General features: G+C 39.8%; 2 protein-coding genes across 3 annotated transcripts in view; both read left to right on the forward strand.

Moving 5' to 3' along the window:
- The first annotated feature begins 166 nt into the window (after positions 1 to 166).
- Positions 167 to 10,688, forward strand: ak2 (adenylate kinase 2). 2 transcript variants are annotated; one of them, XM_055055358.1, is made up of 7 exons: positions 167 to 361; positions 1,985 to 2,110; positions 2,721 to 2,831; positions 2,961 to 3,055; positions 5,903 to 5,975; positions 7,982 to 8,201; positions 10,523 to 10,688. In XM_055055358.1, the coding sequence occupies exons 1-7, from the start codon at positions 263 to 265 to the stop codon at positions 10,528 to 10,530; spliced, it is 732 nt and encodes a 243-aa protein (XP_054911333.1). In that variant the 5' UTR covers positions 167 to 262; the 3' UTR covers positions 10,531 to 10,688. The 2 variants fall into 2 exon arrangements, with proteins under 2 accessions (XP_054911333.1, XP_054911332.1); XM_055055357.1 differs by lacking the exon at positions 10,523 to 10,688 and having other exon boundaries at positions 7,982 to 8,242.
- A 2,637-nt stretch (positions 10,689 to 13,325) lies between these two features.
- rnf19b (ring finger protein 19B) overlaps positions 13,326 to 23,792 on the forward strand; it is a 34,343-nt gene continuing 23,876 nt past the window's right edge. The window contains exon 1 of the mRNA XM_055055180.1: positions 13,326 to 13,537. The gene's annotated coding sequence lies outside the window, so the exon portion shown is untranslated. The remainder of the gene's footprint in view (positions 13,538 to 23,792) is intronic.

The raw sequence follows: 23,792 nt of genomic DNA on the forward strand, positions 1-23,792 counted from the left end.
GGAATAAAATAGTGCGCGTTCCTTTAAACGTTTTCCGGAAGCGGTATTATGCTCCTCCAATCCTGTGCGACACCCGTAAATTGACTCGCCTGCAAACCAATCAAATCGCGGACTCTCTCCGGTGTGGGCGGGGCTAAGGTGTCATATTGAAAAGGAGGATGTGGCTCGTTCTTTCTGGCCAACTTGGCTGAAGTGTCAGCAGCGCCGCACCGACAGACTTCTGGAAAGTTTCTGCGTGGTGTCGCCCCCCTCCGCTGCTGTTATGGCCCCCAGCGCGCAGTTGAAGGAGGCGATAGCTGATGTACAGGACGGCATCCGAGCCATCCTCCTCGGACCTCCCGGAGCCGGGAAAGGGACTCAGGTGAGGCTCGCAGCGAGCTAAGGCTGCTAATGTTAGCTGTTAGCTTCGAGGAGAGAGAGGTGAAGTGCGCATGATCGATAACTACTTAATAAGAACTTTAACCTTTATTCCTTTATTTCAGGCTGTCATTAGCTTCTGTGATTAAAAATTACATTTCAGTTTTATTTCAGTGACTAAAGGCTAGAACGATAAAATGTTTTAATTTCTTAATTTTTAAGATTTTTGTTTTGCTAAATTGTTTATTTGTTGCTTAAAACCAAAATCCAGTTTTTTCCTGATTTTAATATTTCAGGAACTTAATGCATTGTTGAGGACAGGACATGTTCCCGACTCCCAGTTTGCTTTAATCAGGTTAATTCATTAAATGGGAAGAAGCTCAGCTGTCAATTAGATCTCAATGGCTTCTGCTGGTTTCCAATTTGATAAATAAATTACTCCAATTTATGCACCTGCCCGTCCAGCGTTTGACTGTAAATATTAAGGAATACATAGTTGTATAATGTTATAAATGTTCAGTTGAATTGAACTCTGGCTCTAATGGATATGCAAACACCAAGAAACTGCAGAAGCAGGAGGCAGAGCAAGGAATTCTGGGTAAATGCAACCAAACAAATGTCTGAGTCTCGAGAAATGGCTCATGGGCTTTCACCAAAGACAAAAGTTAAATCCTACAACAGCTGAAATCTGAAGCCACTCCATTTTTATTTGCATTTTGTGAAGAAAGGAATTGCGCTGAAAGGTTTTTATGCAATTTTCTTCAGTAGTTCTTGCTACAGCGCCACCACAGGCGAGGAGGGGAACCAGTTGCTCAAAGTGTTTGGATGGATTGATCCAAAGTGGTGTGAAAGAGAACCACAGCAGCTGAAAATACAACATGTTGCAATTTTGATCCCAAATCTAACCCAGTTTACCAGATTATCTGGTGTGGGAAAAAAACTGGAATTTATTGGTTTTTGTTCAGAGTGATTGCAAGATGGAACAAGAAATATTCATATAGTAAAGGACTGTTCATAGTGCAATTCCTGTTGACTAATATATTCAAAGTCTTGGAAATTTGCATCTTTCATGCTAATGTAACACATTGAGTCTATTGAACAGAGTTTTACTGCAGCAGATGGTCACCTTATGCAACAGGTTAAAGGTCGCAGAATAATGGAAACACTGAAAAAAGAGTGGACTGAAGAAAATGCATAGAAATACTAACTAATAATAATATCACTGAAGTTTCTAAAATTGCGCGGCCCTGCCTCCTGCAGCCTCTGTTTGGAGCTTTTTCCCAGGAAGGAGATACAGAGAAATCACTTTAGGGATTAAATATCCTGTCTGGCCTGGGAACACCTTGGGATTCCTCAGGAAGAGGAATGTCTCAGTTTCTCCGTCTGAACTTTTCCCAACTGCAAAATCTCTTTCAAAGTAAATTCATCATCATCAAATTCCTCTATAAAGCGCTTTAACGCCAGCCACAGCTGAAACAAAGTGCTGAACATCAATAACAAACAAGACAAAAGAAAAATAAAGTGACAAAACTAAGCACAAAGCTTGCTGTTTCTTTTCACAAATCTGTTTAGGTAAGTTTAAGTTTGTGTGTGTGTGTGTCTGTGTGTGTGTGTGGGGCCCCTGCAGGCTCCCCGGTTAGCGGAGAAGTACTGCGTCTGCCACCTGGCCACAGGAGACATGCTGAGGGCCATGGTGGCTTCAGGCTCTGAGCTCGGCAGGAGGCTGAAGGAGACCATGGACTCCGGCAAGCTGGTAAAACATTTCTGCTTTCATATCGTCCCTTCAAAAAAATAAAATCACACATGACAACCAGACTGAATATCTGAGCCGCATGTGTCTAACTTGTCATTTTAAGGTATTTTCTAATCTAGTTTGGTGGGAAATTTGAGTAAAATATTGTTTTAGTGAAAACTTTTTACTAAGTGAGTTATCAAATAAATTTGTCATTCAGTCCATTCTGTCTGTGTTTGAAAAACACTTTTAAAGTCAGTTTAGCTGTTTTTCTGTATCGGATCGTTATCAGCCGATACCAAACCTCAGATATCGGTATTGTAATTAAAGTGGATGTGTTTTCAAACTGTTTTTGTCTTTGTAGGTTTTGTCATGAACTGAAGGTAAAATGCAGGAGGAATCCGTAGCTTTGCGTTTGTTCCTTTAAAGTTTAGTTTTCTGTCAGTGGGATTCGTAGGACATCATGATTACCACCTGTGATGTCATTTCCTTTACTAATTTAGAGGCTGCTGGTGCTTCCTGTGGCTTTGGTGACAGTTAATTAAACACTGTGCTATCTGCCAAGTTTCTAGAGCTTTGTCAGGTAGATAAAGTTGCAGGACGTTGTTGAGCGTTTTCCTTTTTCTTGCAGGTCAGCGATGAGATGGTGGTGGAGCTCATAGAGAAGAACCTGGACACGACCGCCTGCAGGAACGGCTTCCTGCTGGACGGCTTTCCCCGAACAGTCAAACAAGCAGAAATGGTTCGCAACGACTTTTATTCCTCATATTTTATTCATCGAGTTCTGTGAAACTAACAAGGGAAGATAATCTAACGTATTGATGAAGACAAACAATGAAGCTGAACGTCCTCTGTGCTGTTTGTCCTCCAGCTGGACGACTTGTTGGAGAAAAGGGACGAGAAGCTGGACTCTGTGATCGAGTTCTCCGTGGACGACTCCCTGCTGGTTCGGCGGATCTGCGGCAGGTAGGAGCCACGGAAAAACGAACCAATCGTGTGTTTCGTTTCAGCCAGAACTGAAAGCTGAGTCATGCATGACAGCCGCTCCTCTGATCCACAGCCAGAATTTAACTTGCAGGATAAACGCCTTGGCTCCGAGCCACAAGAAACCGGAGCTGCAGTCACAACGTGTCTGAGCTGGTCTAAAACCTGCTGCGTTCAGGGATCAACCAGGATGAGACTAAACAGGAACAGCAGAGTACAAACTTGACCCTGGAAATACTTTGTTTTTCAACGTTTTGTTGTGAAGCTGCAGTTCCAGTAACCTGACTGGAAATGCTGTGTAGGATGCAGATTTGACCACTAGGTGTCGCCTGTAAGCTGTTAATCACGACAGCACTGCTTTTGTTTCCTCAAAACTTACAGAATAACGTTTCTGAACAATTAGTGTCATCCTGCATTTCGACAATAAATTATTTTATTACAGTTTAACATTAGCCTGGATTTTAAAGCAAGTTAGCTTCATCTAGCTGCACTTTCAGTGTTGATTTAACCACAAACAAACATTAAGTTGTTGCAATTTTTTTAGAAGAGGTAGAAACCCAAATGGAAGAACAAAAATATTTACAAAATGTTAAATTTGCATCATGTGCCCCTTTAAAGAATAAAGAGCCCATAGCAGAACTGTTCATGTTGTCACATGGTATCTGCTGTATAATGGCTGCTGGAAAAGACAAGTGGTTTTGTTTTGACTTGTCATCCAGAAACCTATTGCTGCATTCTTGTTGGTTGCGCAAGAGGCTCCACTTCTGCTTTTCAAAAGCGTACAGTTGTATAATTGCGCATCTGTTTGCAACCATTTTCATTAAGAGATTAAAATCTCATTATCCAAGAATGATTTTGTTAAAAATGTAAGGAACATGTTTTGTATCGACCTATTCTAACCGGCTGAAGGAGGAATAACTTGCTACTGTTAAAGTGGGAACCACTGTTCTTGGCAAACTGTGGGTCCAAATAGGAAGGAGTGCACCGAACAGTCAATACATCACAAATAAAGTATTTTATGAAAGTTCTTCATTAAACCTAAGAACACGCCAAAAGTATATTCAGAAAAGTTTTATTTTCATAGAGCCAGGAAGGTTGACCCCTAACTGTCCTGGAGCTGGAGGAAAAGTCCACTTGGTTTTCTGACGGTCCTCATGCTCTCAGCGTCTTAATCCCGGTCGGGTCGGCACATTGATTCAGGAGAGTCTGGAACAGAGTGATAATGCTGGAAACAAGCAGAGCGTGAAATCATGCAATTAGCAGAAGGTGTCCTGAAGGTGTTGGAGCGTCCTGCAGCAGGAAGGTCTTACAGCGAATCGTTAGTGTTTACCTCAGAAATGGGCTGGAGTTGGAAAGCAGCTCACTTTCAGGTTGTTATGTCGACCTTCTAAGTCTGACCAAAGTTTTCACTTGTTAAATTATGTTTATTAATAGGCCTGTTCCTGGTTTTGTAGGATGAATCAGAGCTGAAAATATAGTTGAAGGAAGTTTTGAACTAAAAAATTTATTTAAATAAATGATGTACTTTAAGGCCCACATCTTGGAGGTTCTACATATTTCATAATTTACGTGGTTTTCAGAGTTGTGATCACAATGTTGCGTTTCTTGTCTGTTCTGTAAACTAAAACAGATTTCTGAGACAAACTCTTCAAGAGGATTTTGAACCGAATCCTGGTCCCAAAAATCAGAACTGAATTGTGATTTAGTAAAAAATTCTCTACATTTTATTTATCCTCAAAAATGAGAATTCCCCTTATAGACATGGCTGTTGCCCCCTGGTGGTTTTAGAAAGTACTGCAAGGCCAAATCTGGAGAGTTGGTACCGAAATATCAGCTTTAAAACTGTAAAAACAAATTTTTGTGATTCATTTGTTGATACTGTCTGTATTTATATTTGTTTCTCAAGAAAATGGATCGGTAGAGCATATCCAAAGTTCGGCCCGGTGACTAATTGTGTGTCCCCTTGTCCACTATTCTGACGTAAAGCAAAATTGGCCACAATGACGAACTACTGACAGATAGTATTTAGTGCAAAATAAAGTAATCCTCATTTATTAAGGATGTTTCTACAGTTATCTCGTCTTCATAGTGTTTAAGATGAAACATTAATCTTGGTTTTGTTTTTGTAGAATCTAGATTTAAAGAAAATCCCCCTCCAAAAGTGTACATAAGTTATATGTGTGTAAAGTTGTATTTATGTGTTCTGGTGATTAATTGTTCAGTGATTTATAAACCAGCAGAAGGATTTTACAGTTTATACTCTGAGCTGCAGAGACTTCAGAACTGGGGCGATGCGCTCCATCTTCCTTCCAACAAATAAGAGGCATTGATGTAAATTAGCTGCTTTTTGAGTTGTTAAACAATTTAGTTTGATTTTGAGTTTTGGCAAAATGTTCTTCAGGTGATGGAAGGCTGACTTTGTAACTGTGTTTATGTGGCTCTGAATGTTCAGGTCTGCAGTGATATTCAGATTCCATGTTCATGTATCGGTCTGTTGAGTTGGGAAACAGCCTGGCCAGCTGGTTTCTGCCAAATCATTTCCATAACCGACTGAGTGAGTGAAGTTTCCAGCTCCGCCTTCGTTGGGGAAGATCTGTGGTGAAGTCGATGCTCTCTGGTCTGAGGCGAAGCAGCTTTCAGATTGGCCTGCAGCATGTTGTGAAATGTTTAGCTGCCGTCTCGACGGCATCGTACCCGACTCGACCTCGGTTTACGCAGTCTGCGGGTGTCGCATCGGGACGGCGCCGCCCGCTGCCGGCTGGTCCAAGTAGGACATGGTGTGGGATGTGAAAGGACAGTGACTCACTGACCCGCTCTCTGCTTCCTCAGGCTGATCCACCAGCCCAGCGGCCGCTCCTACCACGAGGAGTTCAACCCCCCCAAACAGCACATGAAGGATGACGTAAGTAGTTTCTGCTCCGGCCTCCTGAGGGGACGGTCTGAGCAACCCGCCGCCCGCCTGCGTGACTCAGGCTGGAAATGGGTCAGAGTTGAGCTGCTTTTCAGTAACTAAACTCTTTTCACTTTCAGACACGTTTTGGTTTTTTTTTCAGAAAGCTGTGACCCAGTTTCAGTCTGAAAAGCTGTTGCGTCTCCATGTAGGTGGGCAGGAATGACTACTGGTGGAGCATGTTTTGTAACGTCCACTGACCTTTTTATAATGGCAGACGTAAGAATGGCTCTCAGACAACAAAAGCTCTGCCAGAACTGGATCTGGACCCGAATGGCTTCGTTATAGTGAAACCTTTAGAGCTTCAGGATTGTGTCTGCATCTCAATATAAGCAGATTTATTTTTTCTACAAGAAATGGGTTTCATTATTACACCCTGTTCCAAATTGTTATGCAAATTGGATTGAAGTGTCATAAAGATACATTTTTTGTTGCGCTATTAAATTTATAGGTGGTATTGTGAGTCAGGGCTCTTTGAATCACTATAATTAATCTGGGTTGATCAGTTTAGCTCAATTAAAGGAAATCTACTTAAGAAGGATGTTCCACATTATTCAGCAGGCCGCAGGGTTCAAGCAATATGGGAAGGAGAAACGAAGATCAGATAGTGTAATAAAGTAGTGAAACATTAACCTCGTGCCGTATGACAAGGTATGAAAACATGAGATATTTAACTAAAACTGAAGCGTTATTGTACTGTGAAGAGATTTGTGGCTGATTCAGGACAAATATGGTTTGTACAGAAACAGACATAAAGAGGATTAAGAGAGCAGCTGCTGGTGCCTAGGGAACCTCAAGGTGGAGGATCCTCCAGAGGCTTGCAGGGTAGTTCCCTGTTTGTTCCCTGTAGTTCCCTGTTTGTTCCCTGTCATGTCAGATTAGAGGATTATAATTAAGATAGAAGTTGACTGATTTAAATGTTTTCATTCTTCAGCCTCTGAATAAATAATCCAAAATGTTCCTGTAATTTGAAGTGTTTACAGCTGCAACACGGAAACGATGCATGTTGGGAATTTCTTGCGGTTGTTTGCTTTACTGTCACAACTTGTCAGTGTGTGTTGACTCGATGGCTCGGTGCTTCTGTTGCTCATTTCCTGCTTCCTGTCTCCAGCTCAGGCTGTAACAGGCAGCAGCACGCAGGAATTAAAGGGAATCTATTGCACAAACTCATCCTGCACACTTTTGTGCTTAGATTTGAGTTGGGTTTTTTTTGTTTAAGCCCAAGTGATTAGTTTATTTTTTGTCATTAAGTTGATGTTTTTTGAGCTGTCTCCATGGCACCACTGCACTGGAAAAGAAAAGTTGTTGTCTTACCATCCAGAACCCACTTGCTGAATTCTTGCTGGTTGTGCAGGAGGCTCCATTTCTGCTTTTCAAAGATTGTGTAATTGTGCTTCTGGTACTAACTTTTTTCAAATGCAGGTGTAAACGTTGGGTTGTGGGTGGTGGCCAGCAGCTTGCATGGATTTAAAGTGACAGAGGCCCTAAAACAGGCAGAACTGATCAGACTAAAATCTCATTTTCTGACTTTGTGCTAAAATGTAATGAACAGGTTTTGGAAAGTCCATAAACAGAAGATGCAATTTTATAAAAATAAATTCAGTCATTGTTTTCTCCAAACTTTTGCTGTCGCCATGTTGCGGGCTAGCTTAGCATTAATTTGCTGATGTAAAACTTTTCAGGAGGAGGAATCAATTTCACATTCCTGCTTCTTAGATTCATAAATATAAAAACAAAGGATGTTATATCTATAGTTTCATTATGTTTTAGTTTTATAAGCGCACGTTAGTGTTCCAGTTAGTTATAGTTTTTTTTCCTCATTAATTGCCATTTTTTCAGATTTTATAGTTCTGTTGGTTTTAGTTATCTGACCTTGGTTCCAGGAAGTACAACAGGTCACCTGTAAGTGATTGTTCCCTCCTGAGGCCCCATCCTGATCTTTCTGCTCCTCCACCCAGGTGACGGGCGAGCCGCTGATCCGCCGCAGCGACGACAACGAGACGACGCTGCGCTCCCGCCTGGACGCCTACCACAGGCAGACGTCCCCCCTGGTGCAGTACTACAGCGCCCGGGGTCTGCACGCGGCGGTGGACGCCTCCCAGAGCCCCGGCGTGGTGTTCGCCTCCATCGTGGCCGCCTTCTCCGCAGCCACGGCCGCCCCGGCCCGCGCCACCGCCTGTAAAGACCAAGTCTCCTTTATTTAACCCTTCCTTCCTCTCGTTTCCCCTCCTCGTTGGAGATTAACGTTGGAATGTAAACAAGGAAAGTTGGAGCTTAAAGAGCCAGTCGTACTCTCGTTTTCGTGGTGACAACATGTTGAATGCGTGACTGGATTAGCTGATCTGAATGCGACTCTGTAGAAAACATTTCCTCAGTGTTGACCTTCGTTTTCTGGACTCTAACTGTCCCGACTGGATTCTTCTTCTCCTCCTATAACTTCATCTTTCCTGAAATAAGATTTGTGTCATTTCCAGGTGTGGATAATCATAGAAAAAGTTGTTCACGTCTCGATGTGTGAGGGCTGGAGATGCGTTTCAAACTAAAAGTGGTGACGGATGTTTACGCTTTACATGATAAAATCAGCTGCTGTTGTTTCTGCCTCCATGAAAACTCAGATTTTATTGGATAAGCAACTATAATAGTTTTGTTGACTGGAAGGAGATGAGACGTCTGAGAATCACTGATCTGCATGTTAAATGTGCTGCTTGCATCAAACCAGTTTTATGCTGGTTTTCATGTGAAAGACATTCATCTATCATGCCTTTTCTTGCAGACTTTTTACAGATCCCATCATTAATTAATCTTCTAGAAACGTCAGGAATCAGAATTGGGTTTGAAATAAATCATTCGGATTGTGATGAATCCATTATTGAATTTATCCTGAGCTGCTTTACTAATTTAGAAATTGTTAACTGAAGGAAATACACTAAAAAAAGGTTCGTTGTATTCAGAGCCAAAAATGTACAAAAATATTTACACAGGTTACACACATCCTGCATTTTAGAGGATAAATGATCATTTTATTTAAAAAGAAAAAAAAATTGTTAGAAAATTAGAATATTCGATCACTGGAATAATTGTTGGTTGCAACCCTAAAACTGACGTAAGAGTTAAAATGTTGCTGATGAGCTGCAGTTTTCATTTTACCAATCGTTTTGTTCGGTAATATTTCCATCGTTTCTCTGGTTTTGCAGTTTTATCGCTTTTAAACCAGAACTGAGTCAGAATCAGTTTCGTGTTTGAGTCTCTGAAGTAGTGAATCTTGTTCTCTCGTTTGTTTATCCATTAGTTCAACCATCTGCTGCTGCCGCCCTCTGATGACCCCATGCATTAGAAAGGGAGCTTTTATGGGCCGGGTTAATTGGTAAAATCAATCAGAACCTTGTTTTTTTTTTTCTGGGAAATGGACAGAGTCGTGTTTTCAGCAGAGAAGCAGAAATTTCCTGTAACACGGCGTTAATCAGTTTGTACAGTCTGTTGTTTTCCTGCTGTTGGCGCTGCAGTTTCTTTATTCCCGTTTTTATTCACGTTTTATTCCTTCTTCCTGTTACAAAAACTCAACTTGTCACCTTCTGTGTCAAATTTAGAGCTTATTTTATCCATGTTTGCCCGAAGGACTCGTGTTTCTATCTGAAACCTGGCAGCAGAAGTATGGAGGCCAAAAGCAGCATCTGGTCTTCCACATGGCAAACAGACAAAACTCTTGATCTGATGTAAAACAGCAGTGAGGAGGTGGAAAGCCTGACCTACTGCTCCTTCTATAGCGCAAAACATGCAGCTGAAGGCAAAATGAAGTTTTACTGCATCACATTCATTCATCTAATGGATGATGATTGGATCTCTTCTGTATTTCTACTTGTGATTAATGTTTTAGTCTGTTGCCATATTTAAAGGGCCAGAGCTACTTTCAAATTTGCTTTTTTTTCTACATTTCTAAACAGATACATGTTAGATTACTAAACCTGAATGTTCACAAAATACAGTCAATAAGCATCCAGATGGCTTTCACCTGTTGGTTTGGACCTCGTCCTGTGGGGAGCCGCGAGGGAGGAGGGAGACCTCCTCCTCCTCATCCTCCTCGTCCTCCTCCTCTTCCTCGTCCTCCTCTTCTTCATCCTCCTCTTCCTCCTCCTGTACTGATGTTCCTTTATCCTGTGATTAGCCGACTCATTGATAAGTTCTTCAGTTTGTGTTTCTGGGCATAAAACAGTGAATTTCAGGAGTTGTGTTGTGATGTAAAGCACTTTGTCACTTTTATCATGAGGTCTGGTGGCATTAGATTTGAAATCTCTTGATTCTTGAACCTTTTCAGCTTCTGTCTCTCTAACCTTCTGACCCGTGATGTTTGTTCCTTAGAAAGCTGTGAGTTTAGTTTATGCTTCTTGAATGTGACCATCAGCCAAAACGGGCCGAGACAAAAAGAAGCTCCAGCATTTCAGTCGAGTTTTGCCGTTGATTCACCCAGAACCTTGTCTCCCCTGCTCCCTCTTGTCTTGCAGCTGGTTGAAGTCTGAGCTGCTCCGGCCCACTGAGGTGATCAAACGGAGGATAGACTGAACTCACTGTGCTGTTAGGCTCCGTCTTAAAGTACATTTTTATCCCCTGTAGATTATGAATGAACCAGCTAATCTCCAATAAACCTCCTGCTTTTCTACAATCATCACATCTTCTGTCTGTCTGTCTGTGTGCATTCTTTCCATTTGGTCCATTTTAGCCACGGATTTCATTCCCAAGTCTGTAGAAATATTTATTTTATCCTGGTTCTGTTCTACTTCAAACACAAAGATCATTAAAAAAAAAAGCTAAAATGTTGTCGTCGTTAGCCTGGAACTGCTTTAGCCACTCCGTTTGTTACAACAGATGAAACTAAGTGGGACATGAATCCACATTAAAAACCTGTATTATACTTTCAATACAAATAAAACATTTTTTAAAACGAGTTTTGGAAACAAGCAGTGAAGAATGCTTATGGAGCCAGTGGCTTATTAAGTAAGAATCCCATTTCATGCCTAATTAAGTTTCAATCAGGAAACAACTGAAACGAATCTTTAATGTTACGAAAGGTCAAAATTTTGAAGCTCCGGTTAAATGCACTGCAGAAACGCAAAACCTGCAGCAAAACCTGGTCAAGGTTTTAGTGCAAATATCTATGAAATAAGACAAAACTTACATTTTACTTGAAAGCAAGAAATTTTACGGTTTAAAAGCAATAAATAAACTAAAATAAAATTGTAATGTCATTTTTACTAAATTAAAATGTTCCAAAAGTTTATTTGTCAGAAACAAACCTTTAAACGGGGATTAAATTATTTTCATTAATCCTTCGTTCCTGTCTGAAATTATTAAAAGAAAAATAAGCTTGGGTTGTCTAATTAATCTATGTAATGTTTGACTTATTACAGAGTAACTAAAAAACATTTTTAAGTTATTAAACATAATTAGTTTCGTTTTATTTTCAGAAGAATAAAAATAAAGAATCCTGAATGAAGTTGGTTTACATTCGTTTTGTTTTTAAGGCTCTTTGTGTTTCTGGGTTTGTTGCGTTTATAGCTGATTAATTTCAGTTTTGTTTGTCGTCAGATTTATTTAATCTCAAACCTGTCAGGACAAAACTTCCTTCTGGCTCCAGTCCAAGCGATGCAGCTTTCCTCTTTGTTCCGACATCAAGCAGCATAAATAAACGGCTGCAGGGCTGAATGTCAGATCCGGGTCCAAAGCTTCGTTTTGTTTTTCAAACAGGTTTGCTCTTCATTCTAAAGATGCGTTAAAATCTAACCTCCAACGGGAAGTTGCACTGCATTAGCTGTTTGTAACGACTTCCCTGGAAATTATACAGAAAAGCTTTTCCTGCTTCTCACTGTGAGAGAAAATTGCAGAGCTGAGATTAAAATGCCTGACTGCATTTACATGAATTATCGGATGTCATTCAGATAAATAAAGAGCTTTTGTGAAGAGATCAGGAACCTTTTACTGCTATGACAGAGCAGAGTACTGGAGGTCAGAAATTAAAAGAAAGTACCGAAGTATTCAAGGTCCCTATGACACGGTGTGACGTAGCATCCTATGTTGCTTAGTTTCTGACAAACGGTCAGAAACTAAAAAAGCATTTAGACACAATTACACCCATTTTAAACATCTGAAGTTAAATATGCAGATCAAATGTTTTAGAAATATTTCTCCTCTGCTGAGCAAAACATCAAAGACATGTAAAGTGACATTCATCAGAGGCGATTTATTGTTGTATTTTTATTAATGTAATTCAACCAAAGTGTAGTGTATCCATAAATATACCACAAGTTGCCTGAATATTTTATTTTGGGCGCTAAAACTGGTGGCAGCCCCGGGCCCTTTCCTCCTACATCCGGCCCTGCTGACCCCAACGTCGGATGCTGGAGAATTTAGAAACCAGAACTGAAATGAGAATTATCATGATGGGATATCTACGATGCGTTTGCAAGTAAAATGGGAAAAAACGCCTAAAACTCTCAGAGGATTATTATCTCAGTGACAGAACACCCTTAAGAATTTGGAACATTAAAAAGTATTTTAAAAATCATTTATTTTGGACCTGGAGCCTAAAATGTAGAAATGGGTCGGATATTAAACTAAATCAGGCTGAAGGGAACAAACATGAAATAACATGCAACTGGTGAATATCGTCAACGTTTCTAAAAGTTAAAACATTTATTATGATTCAATAACTTTAGACTCTTGCTGTGCGTTTCTCCTTTGCAGGTCACACCAGACCCAAAGGGCAAATGCAACAGTTCACACTTTACAGCAACACGTCATCTTATTCACCACAAAATGCAGAAATCTGTTCAGTTTCAAAGAAAGTCAATGTTATAGATAAAAAAACTTATTAAAGCACAAGTCATGTGTTTTTTCTGAAATGTTCACAGTTACTATTGATATTATGCTTGAAAATATTCAAAACACTTTTACATTTTTCTGCAGAAGAAATGGAGACGTGTAATTTTTAGGACCAATTTGTCTGATGAATAATTATTACTCCTGTATTTATTCCTTAACACAATTAGTGTTAAGCTGGTTATTATTCTATTTAATGTCATTATAGTTAAATTAACTATATAGACGTTTATGTATTATTATTATAAACGTTTCAACAATAGGTGGCAAAAATTTATTCATTTTTAATGTTTTGTGTCCATATTTGTTTTACTTTATTCTGATCTCTTTCATATAAGTAACGTTTAGTTGAACGGGTATGACGTCACAGGGTGGGGTTTCCGTTCAGCTGACGAGGTGACGTCATGGTCAGGGTTTTCCGCCTTCGACGTCGCAGGGCGGCGGAGCGGCAGTGAGCAACGCGACGCGGCGCGGAACGAGCGGCAGCGGCAACATCCCCGGAGTTTCACCCGAGCAGGAGGACCAGAGGCCGGGTCCGCCCAGCAGGAAACCCCGGAGCCCCGCAGCGCGGACCGGAGCGGCGCGGCGCGCAGCGGCCTGGGCCTTCCGGGGCAGCCAGGAGGACCGAGGCGTCGCCGGCCGGGGTGAGTACCGCTGCAGACACCCCGTGGATTTAAATACCCCCGCTCATGTCAGATTTACCCCGGCAAGCCGAGACGTGGAGCGGATTTCGGTCATAATCGCGTCAGTTCGGAGCGGAGCGGTGGAGGTTCGGGTCCATGTTGGCTGTGAGGTTCAGCAGCAGCAGCTGCGCGTCTGGATGCAACATTTACAGCTTCATCATCCAGCAGCAAGAGTTCAAGTCCTGTCATCAGTCTCAGCCTCGAGGGCAGGAAATAAACATCCACCAAAACGCTCAGCTTTACAGATCAGCGTTGGAGATTTTCTAGAAAAGATTTTGGACATTTCTGAGCTTCAAAAGTAAAAAAATATTCATGTTTTTTCCATAAAATACCTGACTTTCAAACTCATACATTTATATAAAATGTATAAAATAAAAGTATAAAATTTTGTGAATAATTTCAAAATTTTCATGTTATTTCTAGCAATTTTTTTACTTTTGAATTCAGATTTTTTTTTCTTGTTTTTTTAAATTAAATTTCTAAAATTGATCCTCAAATTTTCAGTTTGTTTGTAGCAAATTTCTGAAAGTCAAAAATGATATTTTTTTAAAAAAATTTTCTGAACTTACTTTCCAAATGTCCATAACTTTCAAAACTCTGAAATTTTTATGTTTTTTCCAGTAAATTTCTTGGAATAAACAAAAATTGGAATTTTTTGACTTTTGAAATTAAATGTTCTTTTTCTAAAAAATTTCTAAAAATAAATAAATAGAATGTTTCTATCAAACATCTGACAATACAAACTCACAAATTTCAGTTTTTCTAGAAAGTCTCAAATTAATCTCCAAATTTTCATGTTTTTCTGGCAGATTTTCAACATTTGCAGCTCAAATGTTGCGTTTTATCAGCAGCAGTTTTGCTTCCGTCTGTCTGTCATTGGTTGACGTGTTTCCTGCAGTTTGGAGGAAAAGCTTCATGCATTCACTGCAGATGGGAACTGGTTTGGTTTCCAGATATCATCTGATGATGAACGGCTTGTCATCATCATGATGATGATGCGTCATGATGAGAAGATGTTTTCGCTGCAGCAGCTGAAATCAAGAGTCAGCTGTGATTCACTGTTTGCAAAGAGTCTTCAGACCCAACCTAGTATGTCTGGATTGATGTTGAATATATATAAATTCTCTCTTTGGCTGCTGATACAATATTAGAAATACATTAAGAGTATTACATTCTCTTAAAAGCAACAGCGGCTTGTAGCAAAGGAACATCAGCATGAGAAAAGCTCAGGCTTTCTGCTCGACTTCATGTCAATACACTGCAGGACTGATCCATTCTTTTTTAAATCAATAACTGGAAAGCAAAAGATGTTTAATCAGAGAGTTTTACATGAATCAGGTGAAGCCAAATCTTTGACTAAAATATACTGACAAAGAAAGCTTTTATTTTTTATCCTTAATGCAAAATGTTGATATGTTTTATAAATTATTGTGTTTCTCTTTTAGCAAATCACCAGTTTTGAGTCTGGATTTTCCAGTTGACGATTGATTGATTATTGAAATAAAGGCGATTAATCCGGTTAGTGTGTAACTCCATGCATGTGCAGAGACCTTGTGCTGCTCTGGCGTCAGCCTGTGTGTGGAGAGGTTTGCCTGCAGGCAGGCATTAAACATTCAGCAGCTCAGCAGTGCGGCTCCTGAACGCTCCTCTAATTATAGAAGCAAGCCGGCCCGATTCCCTCCGCAGCGCTCCGGACTCTCCGCGTACGTCCTCTCTGCGTTTGTGTGGGAGAGAGGCGTTAATGAGAAACGGTGGGAAACCGAGAGGAGTCAAACTCTCCATTTGGGCTCCCATCTGCCTCCCACTGCATGAACTGCTTCACTTCTTACCACATGTATGGATGAAAGAAGCAGATCTCTGCCTCTTGTCCTTTTAGCAACACTTTAACATTTAATTATGAGTCATTTCTTTCAAGCAACCTTTTCATTCTTGACTCGAACTGATTATTTAACCTGTCTGAGTCTAATAAAAACATCTAGAAATGTCAAGTAGAGGTGAAATCAGACAATTATTTCATTAATTTGATGATGAGCAGATATATTTCACTGTTACTTTCCAGGTTTTTCTATCATTTTAGGAATATTATCTGTCCAGACAGGAAGCAGAAAATTTAAAAACCATTCTGAGCTTCCTATGCCGGGCCTGCAGGTGGCAGTAGCACTGCTGGATCTAAACACTAAAGAAAAAGACTCAGTGATTTCCTTCACTATTTATGTGTTGTAACAACAAACACAGTATAACCAACAAAATCAAAACAAACTTCACTATGTAGCTCAAACATGGCTGACTTGCCATGTTAGCAGTGCAGCTAACACATCATCATTTAAGGTCTTAGCTAACACGCTAACATGGGTGCAAAACCAAGAAATCAAAGAAATATTATAGGGGGGGGGTTGTTTTACTCTTTAATTAAAAAAACACTTTTTGATTTGGATTTAATTAGATAAAAAAAAATCTAAAATCTATGTAATGCAGTGAAGCTATCGTCAGTTAAAAGATGCTAATCAAACTGTAGCAGTGAGCTGCGTAGCTAACAGTGGAAAAACTGGACGTAAAATCTTAACCTTTGACCTGAAGGTGGTCAGCTCATCATGTTAATGTATGACTACTGGCTTTTCTGTCATTATATCGCTTTATTAATACATACCTTCACTTTATGGTCATCCCGGTAAAAAGTCAGATTAATGGTGACTAATCGATTATTAAAATAACCGTTTACTAATCGATTCATATGTTAGCTGAAGTAATTCTGCTTAAAACGGCACAGAAATTATAACTTTTGCATTTAAGATAAAAAAAAAATCCCTTTGTTTGCAAATGTTTTTCCCAGAACTGAAGTTTTAGCTTCACCTGGTTCAAAATTGATCAAACAACTTTTTCTGGCCAAATATTGATCACTTGATTAGAACCATAAGCATCTGATCATCTAAGATGTTACTGAAAGAATTGCAAATAAGTTTTAGCTGCAGCTATGTGATTGCTTCTCTGAAGGAATGCTGTTATTGTTCTTAGGGGATAAAATGTTTATTTTGCTATTGAAAAAAAGCAATTCAATCATTTGTTTGTTTGCATTTTTATGTATTTTTAATGTTTTACTAAATAAACTTAATAGAAAAATTGTCAAAATGTGACTTTTCTTGAATCCTATGAAGGATATTAAAAGTTCCTAAAAGTCTTTCTCGGGGACGTAGCATCTGGTTGCATTATCATATCCAGTTGATATGTTTGATTTAATCACAGTATTAGGAGGAGGTGAAGTGGAAACGGGCCAACGTTCTGGTCCGGTTCCAGGGAAAAAAGGCGTGGAAAGTTCTTCAGCTGCATCCAGGCGTTGAAAACATCTGATACGTCTCAGATGTCCACTGGCTGCTGTTCAGGACGTAACAGAAGCCTAAAATAAAACACGATCCATGTTTTATTGAGTGCTTGGGGCATTTTAGCACACACACACACACACACACACACACACACACCACACACACACACACACACACACACACACACACACACACACACACACACACACACAACAAACACACACACACACACACACACACACACACACACACACACACACACACGCTCCATGCAGCCGTTGCGGCTTCCAGTGAAAAGGTTGTGTTTGTGTGTTGAATGTGGGGGCGGTCATTTCCACTGAATTTTCCTTCCATTAGCTCTGATATCGCTCTTCCAGTTCATGCTGAACTGTAATCAGTGATGTAACAGCGGCAGAGGACACGGCGTGCTTCTTCTTCTACTCTGTTTACCATAACTTATCTGGTCACAATTACTGTTCTCAAATCTGTTCCACTTTTTGTTTGTTCCCACAAACAAAATATCAAAATGAAAACGAAAGAGTTTCATTGTTTTGTTGTTAGGAGATAAAAATCAACCACATGACTTTCAAAAAGAAAAGGAGAAATGATTCAGAGTTGTGATTCATTCCGGTTCTTTCTTGACTGATTGGTTTGGTGTCGAAAGACTGAAAAGTTTCTTTAAAACGAGAACAAACTAATTTACAGATGTTCTCCATCCAGTCTGCAGAAGCTTGGCAGGAAGAATAGATTTTACTTTCTAGATGTTCAAACTGGTTAAAACCCAGAAAACCTGCAGCTGCAACTTCTGTGTTACAAAGTGGTGAGTCAAATGCACTCCACACTTTTCAGAGTGTCACCATTAATCGGATGAAAATCAAAAAAGGCACATTCTGCTGATTTTTCATTCAACCACTTAAACTTTTTAATAAAATATTAGAACTATATTGAAAGATGCAACTAACCGAATAATTAAATTCCTTTTGAATAAGAAAATAATCATTTTATTGCCTAAACTGCAGTGAAAGCATCTTGATGCATCTGCAGCGTTTTCTGCTGAACTTAAAGTCAATGCAGTGATTGGTTTGATCCACTGATCAATATGAGATTTTCTTTTCCGATTTTGAACCAAGTGAAGCTAAATTTACCACCACAGGAGTTTTGGGTAAAACACATTGATAGATAAAGGTGATTATTTCTATCTTACAATCCAAATGTTTATATTTCCTAAACAGTTTCTGCTTAATTGAATTGGGTTCTTTCAGCAAGTGGCCATATTTTAGATTCTGTAAACTTCAGTTCACGATTAATTACTAAATTATTTGCCGATTATTTCAATAGTCTGTTAATCGGACCAGATGTTTCAGGTGAAGTTTTGCTTTTTGGGTTTATTATTTGTTTTCTTAGATTTTTATCTAAATGCAGGAAAACTTCTTGAGGAACTGAGAAAATAAAAGTGGATGATCTTCAGTCTGTGGCTCTTCAGGCCTCAGTTTGGGTTTCTGGACCCGGAAAGGACTTCCTGCAAGATTTGTCTTCAGGAAAGGTGCAAGAACAATATAATCAATATTGACAAAGTCATTATCATCATGAGCTGAAAGCTCTGGACCGCCCAGCCTGCCTGGAACTTGTTCTGTTTTTCCAGAACCGTTGAGGCTAAAAGCACATCTCCCTCATTTCTTAAAAGGCTGATGAGAATTTTTCTGTTCAGTCTGTCGTTCATTAAACCAGCAGTCACGTCTGCGCTGGCCGGTTCCAGACAACGCAGCAACGGCTGCTTCAGAAGCGCATCTGAAACCATAAAGTAACCAGAGGTCTCCGCCGGCCGGGGTCCGGTCGGGATCCGGTCGGGATCCGGTCCGATTCCTCTCTGCACAACAAACCTGGATCTGATTAATGTGCTGGTTCTGAGTGTTTTCTGAAGAACCAGCATGTTCAGACATATTTGTGTGAAACTGGCAGCAGCTTTCGTTCATGTTTCGCTGCCAAAGCAATTTTGCAAGTTTTTACAGAGTTTGCTTCAGCTCTGCAAACTGCTGCTGGCGCCGTGACCCAAACGGTTCCAATGAACCCGTCAGCAGGCTGGCAGAGCCTCACACATTCTGAAACATTCATGAAGACTCCATGTTCATAACAGGTGTCATGTCAGGTTTATGGCGCGTCAGTCTGATGCTCACAATAAGAGAAAAGTAACAAAAAAGTCACTTTTATCAAGATATAGTCAATAAATCCTTAGTTCCACTAGCACATTATTTATAAACTAGTTTTATTTCATAGGTTTATATTTCACTTATAAAATGGGAGAAATGACATATTGTGTCAGCGTAATCAGCATGTTTTCATCAATGTTAAGGAATTATTTAAAACAACCTCCTAATTTTTGCTGAAGTTATTTGGACCAGTGGAGCAGAATCAGCTACAATCCAGGATTTCTTGAGGTTTAAACCAGTGAAGTGTTAGTAAAACACTTAGTTATCGTGCTTAGTAGAGCACGATAACCAGAGAATTTACTAAAATAACTCTTGGTTTTGTATTCACTTGGATGCTGAACCCATTTTTCAGGCCAGTGTTGCTCTATGGAAACAGAGAGGTTTGTTTACAGCAGCGTCTGCTAGCCTTTTAGCTAATTGACTCTAATTAGCTCTCCCCAAAACACACACATAATACATTAGCTGTTTGTTGAGTGGAGGACCACCTGTTCGGTCCAGAGCCGGCCCCCGGCAGCCGGCCCCGGCAGCCGGCCTCCGGCTCCCGGATTAGCCGGGTTTTAGTCAGTATTCCTGCAAACAGGATGAAAGTCTGAGCCGCGCCGCCGGCTGGACTCCGGCCGGCTGGACTGCGGCCGGCTGCAGATCTGCTGGAGCAGAAACAAAACAATGTCTTCAGTGGGTTTGGGCAGCAGGCTGTGAGCTCACATTCTTATCCCAACCGATAAGATGTCCTGGAAAAGCTGAGCAGATCTAATCCTGGTTTCTTTAGTGAAAGAACAAAAAGGGAATTCAAAGCAAGACCTGCTGGTGTTTTCTGTAAATCCATGCAAAAGATTCCTGATTCTGTTCCAGATCTATAAACTGAAAACTTTTTTTATTTTGTAGCATCAGAGATGAAAAGCTGACAGATGAATGACATGAAGGAGAGTTCCTGGCCTCCTGAGCAGAAACAGGGAGTTTTTACTTCCCAAGTGAAGCAAAAATTGATGTTTGGAGCCAGAGGTCAGCAGGAAGTCAGACTGAAAGCTGGAATTAGACCAAACATCACTGAAGTTCTGAGGAGAGGAGGATTAATGACGCGAATAGAGGAAACATTTATGCAGTTGGAGGGAAATTAAACTGACTGCACTGCAAAAACACAAAATCCTACCAAATACTTTTGTCTCATTTCTACCACAAATATATGAAAACACTTGAAATAATATTATATATATCAGCATTATTTAGCTTTATTTAAGCTAAATCCTTAATATTGATTAAAGAAAAAACTATTTCCACTGGCAGATTATTTCATTTATAACAAGACTTTTTTCTGTTTTCAGTAAAATAATATGATAATAGAAACAAATGAAGAGCCCTTTGCACTGAAAACCTCCAGGTTATCCCACCAGATACTGATTTATGATTTCGTCCTGAGTTAAAACGTTAGGCTCGTTATTTCTAAATGAATATAAGCTTTTTTGTTGCATTATTTGAGCTCTGAAAACGCTCCATCTTTTCCCTAATTTTAATCATTTGTCATTCTCTGCAAATAAATACAAAACTTTTGCTTGAAATGTCAGAAATATCAATATTTTTATCAATATTAAGAATTATTCACGTAGTGTAATCTCTGACATCTTTCTGGAAAGTTACTTGTAAGTTAGCGTTGTCTTATTTCAAGTGTACTAAGATATTTACTCTAGAAACTAAATACTTAGTAAGGTTTCCAGTTTTTGCAGTTTGTTCCTGTGTCTTTTCTCCTAAAAGCATGTCTGCAGGTCGACACGGTTCTGCAGGTCGACACGGTTCTGCAGGTCGACACGGTTCTGCAGGTCGACACGGTTCTGCAGGTCAACACGGTTCTGCAGGTCGACACCAGACAGTTTGTCGGAGAATCTGAGTCCAGATTTCCTTTCTGTGTTTCCTGTTTGTCTCTGAGTCAGAAAACCCAACGTGAACCTGGCTGAGGGTCATGATGTCATGATGAAGGTCACTCTGGCGTCGCTGTATGAAGTTGAGCCGCCCTTCCTATTAGCTAACACAGGCTAACTCCTTTTAGCACAACTTCAACACAACAACAGGCAGACCAGCTGGAAGCAGAAATGATGCCCCAGTGACTTCGTGCATCAGATTTACAGCCGTACCAGAAACACAATATGAAAGTTCCAGGTTGGGACTTTTGTTTCTAAAAAACAAACAAAAAATGTGATTAGTGCATTAAAATTGTTAACACATTAAAAGGAGTGTAGTTGGTGTTAATCTGACACTTGCATCCAGTTTTCTCTGCACTGAACCGTCAGAACAGGAAGATCTTCATCTATTCCAGCCTTTACAGTAAACTCAGAGTTTATGTCGTCTGATTATTTAGATATTTTCACATTTTATAAGAGAAATAATCTGCTAGGGGAACAAACACTTTCTCATTAATATTAAAAAATTATTGACTTGAAACAAGCATCTATATCGTTCTAAAAATTATTAAATATATTAAGATGTTTTCACTAGTAACTAGAACAAAAATACTTGGTAAGGTTTTGTGTTTTTGCAGTGTTCATGTCCTTTGGAGTAAATTAAATGTGGGAGATCGTGTGCAGAGGAAGAGATTTTAGCAGCTTTGCAGGACGTAAAGTGTGTGTGTGTGTGTGTGTGTGTGTGTGTGTGTGTGTGTGTGTGTGTGTGCGTGTGTGTGTGTGTGTGTGTGTGTGTGTGTGTGTGTGTGTTTGGGAGCAGCAGTGGAGTAGGAGGATGAGTGTGAGATAACAAATCATCAGGCTGTTCAGCTCCATCTGGTAAATGATGATGAACGCTCGATGATCATCGTCTCCTCAGGTTTATTCTGACGCCGCACGAACAATGCACCGCAAACAAACCATCACTGCAACATCAGCGTGTGCAAAATCCATGTCAAAAATGACTTATTACACTTGAAGTAAGAAAAACCTAACTTAAAAATATCATGTCAGCAAACAGAAATCAGAATGTTTTCATGTCGTGCCACTGTGGCGACTTCACCTGCTTCATTTCTTAGAGTATTATTCATCCGTGAAGCAGAGGAATATGAGCCGCAGCCAAAACCATGTTTGTGTTTCATTTTGTTTGAATTAGCGTTGAAGGCCTGCTGAGAATCAGGCGTGGGCCGCCTGGAGTTTCTCACGCTGGGAACGAGACGCCTGATGAGATGCTGAGGTTCGCTCTCCGACGTGCTGACTGTGCAAAACATTTGACCTTTTTCCATCTCTGCCGACTTTCAACAGAAGAATCAGAATCAGACGGTCGATTAGAGAGGCCAGCAGGTCCAGCGGTGAAACACAAAACACGATTAATTACATTAATTTATAATTAAACAAGAGCCGGGCCGTTTCCTCTCCTGCTGCTTGTCAGTTTCTCTGATATTCAGACGTGTTTGATGATCTAAACAAGAACAAAAAAAGAAAACACTTTTAACTTTCAACTGGAAATTTTAGTCTGTAAAAATTAAAGTTCAGTATATTGTGCTAAAACAAACTTGTTACAGAAATCTGTTGAACAAAACTAACTGGAATCCTAAAGAATAAACAAATCCATAGAAACATGTTCATGTTATCAGGATTTTAGTGCATAAATAATCATAATTCATAATAAACTCTGGCAGAGACACTTTATCCTTAAAACTGGACCAAACATGGCAACCTCTGTGTTTCAACCAGTAGATTCTGCATTAAAAGACCTCTGGCCAGTTTGACCTTTGACCCTGAAGCCAATAACGAATGTTTTCACTCAGCATTCTTCCTTCCTGCAGTGTTTGAATTCTCTCCATCTCACATTTGATCACTCAGCAAGATGACAAACAGTTTAGTTATTTTACTTCCTCGTTCTCTTTATCACTCGCTATAAAATCTGCTGCAGGTCTGAAAGTCACTTTTGTTTCGGCTGATTTTGACTCTGATTACAGAGAGAATTTGGACGGATCGGATGAGATCTGACATATTTATTGGATAATAGTGTGATCTCATGTGTTCGATGTGTTTGTTTTGTCCCAGTCTGTGTGAAACTGCTTTGTTCAGTAACTCAGCTCAGACTTTTATGATGTCATTTCATTGGGCATCATCAAAAAAATCAAGATTTGAATGATGTTGATGAGTCAGCTGGAATCAAAGTCTGCCAGCGCTGTGACTCACATGTTTCTCACCAAATGAGCTTCAAGCTAATGTTCAGTAACAGGTGGCCACATAAAACTCTAACGAGTGAAGATAAGAGCAAGAAACAAACAGCTTCCTGAAAGGCACCGCCATGTTTTGGTCTTTGAAGCATTTGCGTTGTGAAGAGCGTTTATTGGGATCAATAGTGTGGAAATAACTTTTCCTCTACATCTGAGAACGTTACGCTGCGACAGCAGAGGCTTATTTAATTAAGTTTCTATATATAAGAAAGAAAGTACAGCGAGCCCTCGACATCGCTTTTATTGGTAAGGATTTGGCATCTGGAGGTGAGTGAAACTTCATCATTGCGGGCAGCATAGTGGAGAGAGACATTATGTATCCATTCGTTCATCCATTCATCATTCATCCATCCATTCATCCATATTAGGTTTTGCATTAATAATTTAATATTTGTTAAAGTGATTGAGAATTTAGAACATCTTAGTTTGTAAACATTTAGGATTTCTACAACAATGCAAAGACATTTTTTATTTATTTTTTAGCTTTTATTTTTTGGTCTAAAATGATCCTG

This window comes from Poeciliopsis prolifica, unplaced genomic scaffold, assembly GCF_027474105.1.
Source record: "Poeciliopsis prolifica strain line A6 unplaced genomic scaffold, Auburn_PproV2 SCAFFOLD041, whole genome shotgun sequence".
Lineage (NCBI taxonomy): Eukaryota > Metazoa > Chordata > Actinopteri > Cyprinodontiformes > Poeciliidae > Poeciliopsis > Poeciliopsis prolifica.